At 32.1% G+C, this 14,127-nt stretch overlaps 1 protein-coding gene across 2 annotated transcripts in view; it reads left to right on the forward strand.

The window, feature by feature from the left end:
* The window catches only part of LOC143045663 (uncharacterized), a 30,145-nt gene extending 18,733 nt beyond the window's left edge, over positions 1-11,412 (forward strand). For both annotated transcript variants that reach the window (XM_076218324.1, XM_076218325.1), the window contains exons 8-15: positions 152-483; positions 1,301-1,589; positions 2,310-2,332; positions 2,732-2,760; positions 4,649-4,720; positions 8,129-8,970; positions 10,039-10,231; positions 10,646-11,412. In XM_076218324.1, coding sequence (XP_076074439.1) covers positions 152-483; positions 1,301-1,589; positions 2,310-2,332; positions 2,732-2,760; positions 4,649-4,720; positions 8,129-8,970; positions 10,039-10,229 — 1,778 coding nt within the window. In that variant the 3' untranslated portion in view covers positions 10,230-10,231; positions 10,646-11,412. The remainder of the gene's footprint in view (positions 1-151; positions 484-1,300; positions 1,590-2,309; positions 2,333-2,731; positions 2,761-4,648; positions 4,721-8,128; positions 8,971-10,038; positions 10,232-10,645) is intronic.
* The last annotated feature ends 2,715 nt before the right edge of the window (positions 11,413-14,127 follow it).

Below are 14,127 nucleotides of genomic sequence, written 5' to 3' on the forward strand. Positions count from 1 at the left end.
CATTTTTTTCTGGTCCCCTAGTGTGTCTAATTACAAATGTTACAATGTTTTTCAATTCCTCAGACTGAAAGGGACAGATTAGCCAAATTATAGTCTAAAACACTGATAAAACTCTTTTTGTAGACAAGGATTGTTTTCTTAATTTTTGCAGATGAAGATGATGCATATGAAAAGGAAGAGAAAGAAAAGCAAAAGAAAGAACAGGATCGTAAAGCAATGGCAGGACAGAAAAAGGTTCAGAACCAACCAAGAGCTCGTGGTGGTACTGGAAAAGCTAACAATAAAAGACAGGCTATAAAACAAAAATTCAATCAAGCAAGACAAATGGGACAATTTGGAGGACGACAAGGAGGAGGAAATTATGGTGGCAGTGGAGGAAACTATGGTGGTGGTGGTGGCAACTATGGTGCCAGTGGTGGAAATTATGGTGGTGGTGGCATGGGCGGTGGACGTATGAGTAATATGAGCCAAGGAGACCAAGGAGTGAGTACAAGTAGCAGTTCAACTTTTATACAACAGCCAAAAAAAATTGGGTAGTAAATTCTATCCTATGTTGACTTCATCTGAAGATATTTGGTTTCTGGACAATAACTTCAGTTTAAGTGTATGGAAATCTATGAAATTTAAGCAGAAGGTTCAATATCTCAAAAGGGAGGTTGGGATTGTTTTTGAGGAAGATGGTCCCAGCTGTTTAGGAAAAAGGGTACAATTTCAAGCATTTTTCTAGTTTCAGGACAATAACTTGTGAATAAGTATTTTGATTGCTCTGAAATTGTACCACAAGCTGCAATACCACAAGTGGTTGTAATTATCCAAACCATTCAGGATTTAGGGGTAAAAAAGGATCTAAAACAAGCATATTGCTATTGTTCATTGGATAGTTCAATTATTTGTTTTCTTTTGAAATGTTCTTTTCTAAATGTAAAAAAAAAAACAGACAAAAAAAATCTGTCATTTTAATTGAAAAAACTACTGTTCAGCTGAAGTTTTAACTTGGGTCTGAGAAATATAAAAGTATTGCAACCAAAATTTATGTCGATGCATTTAATGGTCCCCCACAGAAATGTCCTACAATGGCTATCATTAAAAAAATTAAAAAAGACTATCTCACAGCTCATATCCTATTATAAACGATGCCATGTTTGACTTGTTTGTTATGTGTCCTAACATATTTAGAAGGAAGAGAGACAAAATATCTTTCTAATGCAAAAAAGAAAAAAAGACAGCTATGGTCCTCTTTTGGCTCACTACTGTAGAATAAATAAACATGCCTCTTTTAATATGAATATTTGATTTGCAGGTTAGTCCAAATTTGATGATGAATCAGATGATGGCTATGATGAGGATGAGTCAGGGTATGGGAGGTGAAGGTATGGGAGGAGGAGGTAGTGGTATGGGTCGAGGTATGTCACGGATGGGTAACCAGAGAGCAATGTCAGCTGGAGGAGGAGGAATGGGAGGTGGACGAATGGCATATGATGATTATGGTGATTACGGTGCATTTGACGATTACGAGAGTGGATATGGACAAGGCAGAAATATGGGTGGTATGGGAAACATGGGAGGTGGAGGAGGAGGAGGCATGGGTGGTAAGTATTTAATTTGTTAAACCTTGTTGCATTTGTTTCCTCATTTATATTGCAAATAATCACTGAATACAAATTTAAAGGATAAGATTAGCTCTAATGTTTATAAGGTTAACATTTTCAGTCATTTCAAAATATGATAATGACATTTTATGTAAAAAATATTGTGAAAAATGATAAAAGTGCAGAATGTGTGTTTGGTTTGGTTTGGGGTTTTTTTTTGGAAAAAAAAATAGCATCTGTGAAAAGTAAAAGAATAAAGGGAGACAACTTGCATCTGGTATGTTGTAGTAAACGGTTTTACATTATTTTCTTTGTTTATTGCCAACCTCATTCTGAAAATTTTTGCATAGCAAACATTACTGTTGAAAATATGTAATTGGGTTTACATTTGTGCATAACAAAATAACAACAGTTAGATACAAAATTTAAAAAAAAAACAAAAAAAAAACAATTATAATCTTCAAAACACAATAATTATATCAGTCTTGTAAAACTTTCTTTTAAATATTAATCTGTTAATTAAACCAGCATTATTGTTCACACAAAAAAACTGCACTTTTCTTGCCAAATTTAAAAAAAAACATTATTTGTTTTGGAAATGGTTCAAATCAAAGGAACTGTAACATTAACTATTAATTAAGATACCAAAACAAAATATAATTAGAAAAATTAAGCCAAAATTGTTTTTATTCTGGTATTTAATTATTTAAACTTTTGTAGGACGAAGACCACAGAGCTTAATGGTAAGTTTAATGTTATTTTTTTTTTATCCCCTTCCCAATGTGACAGTGTCATGTAAATTAACTGAAAACTTAGTTAATTATAATTTTACTACTACAGTTCTCTGACAGAGTACAATGTTGTAAGCAAACATTTAGCTTATCAAACAATACATTCACACTTGGGCGACTTTTGTTAAGTTTTTATTTGATATAAACGAAAGAGATGTGGGGGTTATACAATGACGAAACAGCAACACAATAAAATAACAATAAACAATTTCTCAATGATATGTCAACACTGCGTCCTGAGCATACATTCATATACAAACTAAACACAATAAAATGGCTGAAGAAAAAGAAGAAAATTAAATAATAGTTTAATCTGTGTAAAGATGTTTTAGAATGTCTTGTTTATTACAGGGTAACAACAGAAGGGGATCATTTGGAAGGTATTAAAAGTGAAATATTGCCTGGTTTTACAGACATTTATCTGATATGGATGGATTATAAAGACTTTTAATGGATTATTGTCATCATGTTGTCAGCTGTGAAAATGTTATCACTTTTAATTATTTTTAAGAGTGTGGTTTATATGATAATATTTGTACATTATGCAGTTTCATTTTTGTAATAATCAATATAAGAAATCATTGTTTTAAATTCAAAATTTCATGATTTACACTACACACAAACTCAGTTAAATTATTTAAATCTGAACAGATTTACATTGTTTAAGAAAATTGGTTTCACTTTTTTCAACATTTGTGTAGAATGTCTTTCATATTTCATTTCTTAAAATAATATTCATTGTTTCATCATTGTTGTGAAAGAAATTGTGTAATAAATTAATTATTATATCTATGTGTCATTTATTGGTAACAGTTGCTTGTTTTTTTTCTAGATACCTTTGTCCAGAACTGCAAGATTTGATAAAAAATATCAACAATTGATAGATTTAATGTCAAACAGCAATCAGTTTCATTGATGTTGGTTTATATAAACTACCAAATGAAACATGTTTTCCAAAAACATTTGAAGCCTACCTTATTTGTCATAGAATAAATGCCTTCTGGTATTAAGGTCAAAGAAACATTGCTTCAAATTCATTTCAACCACCAAGTAAACATTTATTTTGCATTTCTGTGCAGTTTTAACTCATTGAAGAAGCAATCATTAACTAATTAATTGGTAAATCCACTTCTTCAAAAAAATATTTGAAGTCAATGGTTTAAAGGTAAAAAAACATTGCCTCAATATTATTATTTTGATGAGATTGGGAAACTTCATCTCATCAGAATGATTAAATTCCAATTTATTATCCTTTATTCAAATTGGAGATAAATGTTTTCTGTCATATAAAACAAAACACATGACTACTCTGTTCTGTTTTACCAAATTGTTTTTCAAAGAAGCAATATAAAATTCATAAAACAGAACTCATGACTTGCCTGTGTTTTGAATTACTAAATTATTTTCACAGTAGCATTAACAATTTCATACAACTAAATATATGACTTGCATGTGTCATGTATTGCCCCAATGTAGCAATATATATATATATGAAGTTGTTAAATAGGAATGCTATGAATGTGAAATAATTAGGATTTATGTTATCTGATAAACAACTTGTCCAGGAGGACAATGTAAAAAATACATTGTTGGCAATGAATAGTTGATGTATATTTATTTGCAGAACATAAACATATTTATGATTATAACCTGGCAATGCAAATTTAAAAAAGTAAACTCTATTTGCTATTTTCTTGAATTGAGCTGATAATTCATTTGTAATGCATCAATGGCTTTTAGGTTATTTCTTCAATGTTTGTGGAATATAAAAAAAAACCATTGCAATAGTTCATTCATGGGTCTAAGAAGACAACCTATTGCATGGCAAAACTTGTGTCACCTTGACATAAAGCAGTTCAAACTTCCTGAATATGAATGAATTATTTGTGAAGGGATATTGGGCAATTACCATTTTATCCCTGTTGTAACTTTAATGCTGATCCTTATTTAAAGATATACATGCAGTAGTCTCTCTCCCAATCATAAGTATATGGCACACATACTATCTTGAATGAAGATCTTAACATATCTTAAATGAAGATTTTTGAATGTTTGTTTGCCAGCTTTATACATATGTGCAGACTACAACTTAATATATTGGACACATTAAAAACCTTCAGGATATAACTTTTACAATGTTATTGTTTTATAGCCTTTCCATTACATGGGTCTTACATTTTGTAAAAAGCAGCAACTGTTACCATATTCAACATCTAATTAACCATCTGATGAATTGTCCCTGTAAGCATGATTTTCCTATTTTTACAGTGGACCAAACGACCAGAAAGATTCAGTTGTGGACTTGTTTGAGTCGGCCCTTGATGCAGTTGATAATCAAATGTAAATACCTTAACTTAAGATTCCTCAAGAAAACAATTTGTTCTACAAGGGTTATTTTGGATTTAAATGCAAAAACTGGTCTGATACATGGTACTCAGTTGTTTCAAACTTCTTAACCCAATAATTATTGGATGAGCCATATATTATTGATAATGATGTGAAATATCACATTTATGTCTTATAGCTGATGGAAAGTACATAAAAGCTACCACTTCCAACAGCATGAACTATGAAATACTTGGATTCGTGGCAAATTCTTCATTTACATGCAGGCTGAAATTTATCTATCAATTTACTCTTAAAAGTAGATGACACAAATTGTACATTTATGTATGTCAAACATTCATCAGAAATGGCCTCAAAATTGTAATTTGGCAAGAACAGTTGTAGTAGGTTCATATTCTGATAATCATTTCAGCAAACAAAAATGCATGGGAAATTGACACTGACGGTATATATAGAAAAGGTCCTGTTTCATTACATTTGATTCTGTTTTTAATGGGATGAATATGGCGACATATTTATCTATAGAACTACATTATACAACAGATAGCTTATTCCATGAGTTGACATTTAATTTAATTGTTTTTAATTTCTGTAAAAGAAGGCTCTGTTCACTTCTATCTACAAAGATTATTAAGGAATATATTGTCTTAGAATAATCAGGGTCTGGGTGGCCAAGTGGTCTAAGTAGTTCTACTGTAATCACTAGCCAGTCAACACTGAAGTGGTGCATTCTACTCCAATCAAAATGGACTAGGATAGTCAGTTTTCCCACCAAAGGTTGCTGGTTTTGTATGGGCACTCAAGCATCCCCAACCAATAAAAACTGACCACTACGAAATAGCACAAAAGTGTTGAAAGTAGCATTTAAACTCAATTCATCTTAGAATAATCTGACCTTTATAGGCACCAATGAATTCAACAAAGATGAAGACTTTTGGGAGAGAAAAAAATAATCTCTATTTCTCTCATTTTTCTCCTGCAATAATTTTGAATAGTCACTGCCCATTATATTCATAAATTACTCTCCATATGGAATATACAGGGCATTTTATTATAAACCGATTAGTATCATGTCAGAATAAGACTGGTTCTGAAACATATTTCATTTTATCCGTGTGATAAATAAACCAATGCCTGTATCATTTTGAATTGAAACCCTATGCAGAAATACTCAGTTATAAGGTGCAGCTATGTATGCAGAGAAAAGTTGTGATGAGGAAAATTATACACACATTTATTAATGATCAAATGAAGGAAAGATACACATGGAAAAAGGTTTATCTGACATGAAAGGGTGCATTTTTTAATTACATGTACATACACTAAAATATTAACATAGCTTCTTTCAAATCTGATAATAAGAGATTGGAAGGTTAAACCGTTTCAAATGAAAAATGACAATTGTAAAGCTGAACAAGGAAAAAATTAGATGGGACAAAACAGAAATATTTTGACATGGATGAAACCAATATAACCTCAAATTGTGTTAGCAATCTTAAACAAATAATTGAGTTTACTGGTAGTTCACCTGAATTAGTAAGGTAGTGATTATTGGATTGCAAAATAAATATTGAATTTTAGTGTTCTGAACAATTTTGCATCAGGTCATTCCTTGTAAGCAGCAAAACCTGAACACTAATGCTATAGGCTTCAAGGTTAACCATACAGTGAATGGTACTTGCTATGAGGAATAAATTGTCTATAGGCTTGTATGCAGACTTTGGAAAAACCTTGTAAACAAATTATCCATGAAAATAATATTTTCCTTCAATCAATAAAATTTGGTACACAAGAGAATGAATAGATTATATGGGCTCTGCACATCGATATTGGCTTGGAACTAGCTTTCAGTAACTGTGTACTGTTGGGTATTTTGTAACTTTAATGTTTTTGCTAGTTGTTTTTTGACTGTTTTACTTAGTTTGTTCTTAATTCTCCAGGTTGAGTGCCCTTAAATACTTCTTAATTCCCCAAGTTGAGTTCCCTTAAACACTTCTTAATTCCCCAGGTTGAGTTCCCTTAAACCCTTCTTAATTCTCTAGGTTGAGTACCCTTAAACACATCTTAATTCTCCAGGTTGAGTTCCCTTAAACTGTTCTTAATTCTCCAGGTTGAGTTCCCTTAAACTGTTCTTTATTCTCCAGGTTGAGTGCCCCTAAACACTTATTAATTCTCCAGGTTGAGTTCCCTTAAACACTTCTTAATTCTCTAGGTTGAGTACCCTTGAACACTTCTTAATTCTCCAGGTTGAGTTCCCTTAAACTGTTCTTAATTATCCAGGTTGAGTGCCCCTAAACACTTATTAATTCTCCAGGTTGAGTTCCCTTAAACACTTCTTAATTCTCCAGGTTGAGTTCCCTTAAACTGTTCTTAATTCTCCAGGTTGAGTTCCCTTAAACTGTTCTTTATTCTCCAGGTTGAGTGCCCCTAAACACTTATTAATTCTCCAGGTTGAGTGCCCCTAAACACTTCTTAATTCTCCAGGTTGAGTGCCCTTAAACACTTATTAATTTTCCAGGTTGAGTTCCCTTAAACTGTTCTTTATTCTCCAGGTTGAGTGCCCCTAAACACTTATTAATTCTCCAGGTTGAGTTCCCTTAAACACTTCTTAATTCTCTAGGTTGAGTTCCCTTAAACACTTATTAATTCTCCAGGTTGAGTTCCCTTAAACACTTCTTAATTCTCTAGGTTGAGTACCCTTGAACACTTCTTAATTCTCCAGGTTGAGTTCCCTTAAACTGTTCTTAATTCTCCAGGTTGAGTGCCCCTAAACACTTATTAATTCTCCAGGTTGAGTGCCCCTAAACACTTATTAATTCTCCAGGTTGAGTTCCCTTAAACACTTCTTAATTCTCTAGGTTGAGTACCCTTGAACACTTCTTAATTCTCCAGGTTGAGTTCCCTTAAACTGTTCTTAATTCTCCAGGTTGAGTGCCCTTAAACTGTTCTTAATTCTCCAGGTTGTACTTAATACGTGTAATACAGGCACATGGTTTCCTCATTTGAGTTGTTTTACATTTTGTTCTATTAAGAGGTTTTGTATTTTGCTATGTGGCATGAATTTTGCTCATTGTTTAAAGTTGAATGGAGATTTTTTTTTGGAGAACTATAGTTGCTAACATCTATGTTCTATATCTCTAGTGGATAGATGGCAATCATATCACAGCTGATTTTTAAGAAATTTGACAGCACAAGTTATTTGCACCCAATGAAGAGTCAAATATGATTCAACTGCAGAAAAGTAAGGTGTTGATGTAAAAAAAAAAATTGAAAGTTATTGTTTCTTTGAAAAACACAATGGTAAATGGGTAACTGCAATTTTGCATATCCAGAAAGTTCCTAGGATAACAGTGTTTGATTTTTTCGAAAAAAATATTGTAATTTTTATTTAATTTAAAACAGAGGAGGTAGAGGTAACCCAAGAAATCTATCAGGAGGAAGAAACGGCAGAAATCAGGGAAATGCAGCAGCATTAGGAAAGATAACCAGTCTGATGGATAATGAAATGGGAATGAGGGGTAATTCTCAAAGTCATTCCAGTCTGATGGATAATGAAATTGCAATGAGGGGTAATTCTCAAAGTCACAGAGGGAAGTTTGATACTCCTGCTAATCAAAGGCTTGCTAAACTTGCTGGGAATTATAACGAGGATGATTTACACATGGAAGGTGGTGGCGATTTTGGTGCAGGGCCTAATATTCATATTGGATATGGTGATGAGACATATAATGATGGAGGAAGCAATAGGTTAACACAGAGAGGAGGCAATGATTTTGGTGGTTCAGGTAGTAGAGATCAGTTTGCTGATAGACTAGGTCAAGGTTATGGAGGCATGGCAGGTGATAGGGTGGATAATTATAATCAAGGTTCTAAAAGAAGTATGGATGCTGGATATAGACAAAAAATGGACAGTGGTATGGGTGGTGGTCAATATGACGATTATGTGAGAGATACTGGAGATGATTATAGTAGAGTGGATGATTTTAGCCCAAGGCGTAGGGATAACATGCATCATGATATGGTCGACACTTTCCAGCAGAGGAGAACAAATGTAGGTTCAGGTTACAACGATAAATCAGACATGTTGAGTGTTGATAGAAATCAGCCTATTAGTTATCCAGATATATACAGCAGTAAGGGATCATCTGGTATGAGTGAGATGTTTTCACCCAAGAAACGTAAATTTACAGAAGAACCAATGAAAAGAACATATAATGATTATTTGATGGACACAAATTTGCAAGGTAAGGTAATATGTAAATGGCGTAAGTAGCTTTTACTCATAGTTAGTCAATATACAGGAAGACACATGAGATATACCGGTAATCAGTAGCTTACGTATGAAACTTTATATAATAGTCTGTAGTTTAGGAATTGTAGATACAAGATTTCCCTCCTTGTGAAGATATAGCTAACCTCAAGTTTTAATATGGGAAACTAAAAACCAGTTTGAATGGAATATTTGATAGATTAACAATGCTATTTAATAGATGTGGTATTTCAAGTGGGTAGTTTAAGATACAACATATGTATAATGTTGATGGACTAATAAGGGATAAATTTGCAGAATGCCAAATGTAGGGCTACTAAGCAGCAGGCATACCATAAATTTTTCTCTATAAAGCTTTATATTTTAGACCTTCATCGTTTGTATATAGATTCTTTATGTTACAAAGTTTTGTACTGTTTGTCATTTATCTGTTGTCCATGATCTCAATTTTCTGGTTCAGTGACTGCTTAAAAAAACAGTATAGTTTTTGTCATGTGAATTATCCACTTGCAGAAAAGCAGGCGAGACATGAACACTCTTAATAACACATTCAAACTTGATTACCTATAGAATACACAATAACATAGCTTACATATACATATTGGAATTATTCATCAATACAATTAGTTCTGTTCATGATAAATACAAAATATTGTTTGTCCACCACAGATATGAAACAAAATACATGTTAAAATTATTAACCAAATAAATAACAGCATTTAAGTTGCATTAAGCACACATGCAAGGCACAATATTTATTTTCCAAAAATAGGAGGTTAAGTATGATATATATACAATATTAAACATTTTTTTAATTTTGATGAGGTTGATGTTGCCTTTGAATGTCTATATTTAGGAACACTAAAGATTTTCCAAATCTTATATTAACATCTTCTATTTTTTTACGCAGTGAATATGTTTTATCAAAGAGGATTTCCTATGCTTTTAGCCAAAGAGAAAACAGAAAATTTATAGTCATATATAAATAAATGTGTGAATTGTTTGTGTAGATTGTGAATTTCACTAAAATGTTACTTTGTAGATTCCATACGGGATGATTCAGTATTCAAGAAACCAAATATGTCACTAATGGTGGGTAGAAATCAAAATCAGAGAACAAGAGGAGGACAAAATAACCAGAGAGGGAGAGGAGGACAAAATAAACAGAGAGGTGGAGGAAGAGGTGGTCCAATGCCATTGATGGGGAAATTTTCTGGAAGGAAGACATATTGAAGGTATTATTTTAGTACATAGTGAAATGGATAGGGATATTATCCTTTTGAAAATTGAATTTCTGTCACTCTGAGTACACATTTCGTAATGGCATATAACATTATAACATTTATAAATCAGTAAATAATACATTATACAACAAAATTATTTGTTTCTCTTAAAAAGGCCTATACAATCAAAAGATAAACAATTAGCAGTGAAGCATACATGTAAAATTGAAATTGATCTGAATAAGACATGACATAACTCTTAGTTCAAGATCATAGCTTTGGATGACTTTGACCATTAAAATATCAGCTCACATACAACATTGGAGTTATAATACATGAAAATTTCCTACAGCTAGTCCGAATATATTAACTGAGGCATTTGAGTCTTGAATTTTATGTAAATGTGTTTTTATTTTTTACTTTCAGGGTTTTCATTCCAAACTTCAAAGACTATTGAGTAATTTGTGAAAGATAAAACACTGTGAACTGTGTATGAATATGTGATAATCATGGACGATGAATTCAACTAGTTTTTATACAGATTCATTTACTAACATATAACAGCTGCAGTTAATTGTTAAGTTAACAATTTGCTTACCCATTTGTATGACTTTTATATTTTAATATTGAAAAGAAATTCCAGTTCTGTAAGGTTCAATCTATATACAAAAAATAAAACCAACACACAAAATAGACATATTATTTTAGAACACAATAAACAAAAATGAAGAGAGGGTTTTTCTACAAAAATTTTTCATTATATCTTATCATTGTGAACATATCAGTGTTGTTATATTTATTCATTTAAACACTTCATTATACCATTATATTGCAAAACATAGGCAGGATTCTTACGAAGTAATAATTACATTTTAGAAAAACTTGGTATCCAAACAATTACTGTAATAGTACCCTTTTATTGTTTAACATGACTTAATCATTGAAAGATATTGTGTAGAATAAGGCAAACTTTGTAAGCATCGCCTTCCTATGTTTTCTGTTGTTTATGTTTTTATACATAAATTAGATCAATCATTAGACTTTTTTTTACTATCAATTCACATAATTACATTTGCACTTTACTGTTGTAAAGAAACTTAAAGATGAACATTATTTATGTTTATTACCTGCATATTACCATAATGTGTATTATGATACTTATGATGTTTTATATAATAAAGAAAATTAATTGATGTGTGGCTATATAGTATACCATTGTACCACAGTACCGATTTTAAAATACGACCTCAAATTTTTATGGTGCTGTAATGGTCTCATTAGAAGACATTTGCAGACCATCAATTGAGTAAAAGTATATTGATCTCTATGAAATTGTAAAACAAAATTCCATTCTATACTTGAGAAAAGTGATGCCCCACACTCTGAAGTAACTGTAGGACTTTCATTGAGATATTATTGTGTCTGGGTGACACAATTAATGCCCTGCAGATGCAAAGTGTCATTTTAAAGTACAACAAAGTTGAGCATGGGTGCACGCTCCTCTTATGTAAGTAAATACTACAAAAAAATGACAGTTCAACTATCTACCAAAAGAGCAAATATTAATAAAAATCAAAACCCTGACCACATGCACACCTTCAATATGTGTACAAACAGACAGCCAAGTGACTTCCTAGTATTCAAACTGTAGAAGGAGTTATGCTGAATAATTATATACCCACAATGGGAGGGACAGATTGAATAACAGGATTATCTGTTTTATACGACAGCAAAAATTAAAAAAAATTGGTCGTATATTGCTATCACATTGTTGTCATTTTCTGCAGCGTCCAATGACTGATGGTTTCCAGATAATAACTTTAATATGTATGTAAATAAAAATCAATAAAATTTTAACACAAGGGTAATAACCACTAAAGGAAGGTTGGGATTGATTTTGGGTTTATGGTTCCAACTGTTTAGGAATTAGGGGCCCAAAAAGGGCCCAAATAAGCAATTTTGTAGTTTCCAGAAAATAACTTGTGTTCAAGTGTATGAATCTCTCTGAAATTATACCACAAGTTTCCATACTACAAAAGGGTGGTCAGACTTGACAATGGGCTCAAACCTTTTCGGACTTCGGTGCTTAAAAAGGGTAAAACAAGGGTTTTCTGGTTAAAGGACAATTGAGACAATTTAAAAGTAGTGTTATGGAGGTGATGCAAATCAATTTAAAAAACAATGTTTGATTACATCCCTTACACTGCTTGAACATTATGTATTAAGAAATGATGATTGTCTTGAGGTGATTAGCTGTCAATTTATTTTGGCAGTTATTATTAATTAATATTAATTTTAGCCATGACTATATACGTCTTTTTATATTTTAAAACTTTTATGATGTATTGAAATGGGAAATTATGGTTGCAAACTCCATCAGAAATTTGAATTGAAATACTGACCATATCTTGAGGGAAAGAATGTTTTTTTTTTTGGAATAAGGGAAGGGGAGAGGTGAAAAAAATTGGAGTGGGAGGCAATTTTTTTATTTCAGATTTTAGAAATTAAAAAAAAAATCTTGAAATGTTTTTTTTTTGGGGGGGGGGGGGGAATTTAACAGCATAGTGTATTGCACAAAAGCTAAAAAAAAACAAAAAACAGGGTCAATTCGCAACATCATAGTGTATTGCACAAAAGCAAAAAAATAGATATAAATTTAAATTATATAACCAATTTGAATTTATTTGACTACAGTTATTCTGTGTCAGAAATATATTATGTGTTAAGAATTAAATTACAATACCACATTCAGACCTGTAGCAAGCATGATTATTGTGTCTTTTTTGGCCCCTACTTTTCAGGGTTGGACATCTGCAGTCGTATCCAGCTGCACTCTGCTAAGCAATTTCTTTATATTAAATTGAGTCAATGGATCTCTTAAGAAATGGAACCACAAATTCTGTACCTGAATATGAAGGTTGGGATAGATTTTGGGTGCTTTGGCTTTAATTAGTTATCAAAGGTACCAGGATTATAATTTAGTACGCCAGACACGCGTTTTGTCTACATAAGACTCATCATTAACCGTTTAGTAATTGGGGGCCAAAAAATCTAGGATTATCTGGTTTTCCGAAATAACTTGAGTTTATGGATCTCTATGAAATAAAACCACAAGGTTCCATACCTCAAAAGGAAGATTGGGATTCATTTAAAGGGGTTATGGCCAAAACCATTTAGGAATTAGGGGCCAAAACTTTTTAATCATAAAATAGAATGGCTAACGTTGATACAAGTATCTTGTTTTATAGAGAGATAAAATGTGCCAAAAAATAATTACTCTAATTCTCCAAAATATATTCTGAAACTGGCATTTTCAAGATGCCAAAATATTTGTTACTTTAAAGGGCAAGATTTTCCACAAAGCATTCAGCTTTCCCATGTGAATCAATTGTGCTCCTCTTCTTGCTTACTTGTTCAAAAGTCGTATATCAATTGAGACAAAACAAATCTTGGTTACAAACTTAAACTGAGGGAAACATTAAATATAACAGGAAAACAACAAACAACAGAAATAATCTAGTGCAACAAAAAACCAAGACGACAATGCAACACACACAGAAACGAACTATAAGATAAAAATTGCCATTTTCCTGACTTGGTACAGGACATTTTAAAAATTGTGGGTTGAACCTGGTTTTGTGACTGGACAAACCTCCCACTTTTATGGCAATGTTAAATATAACACTCCAATAACACCATTACATGACCAGACTACAATAGAAATAAATGGAAGAACATACTGGACAGAGACATGCACAAATAAACAATACAATAGAACATTACGACATGATAATAGTTATTAAACGTATCAGGCTTATGATTTAATACGCCAGACGCATGTTTTCTCTATACAAGACTCATCCGTGACCATCAGGTCAAAATAGTAAAGAAAGCTAAACAAAGATCAT

Source organism: Mytilus galloprovincialis, chromosome 9, assembly GCF_965363235.1.
Source record: "Mytilus galloprovincialis chromosome 9, xbMytGall1.hap1.1, whole genome shotgun sequence".
In the NCBI taxonomy this organism is placed as follows: domain Eukaryota; kingdom Metazoa; phylum Mollusca; class Bivalvia; order Mytilida; family Mytilidae; genus Mytilus; species Mytilus galloprovincialis.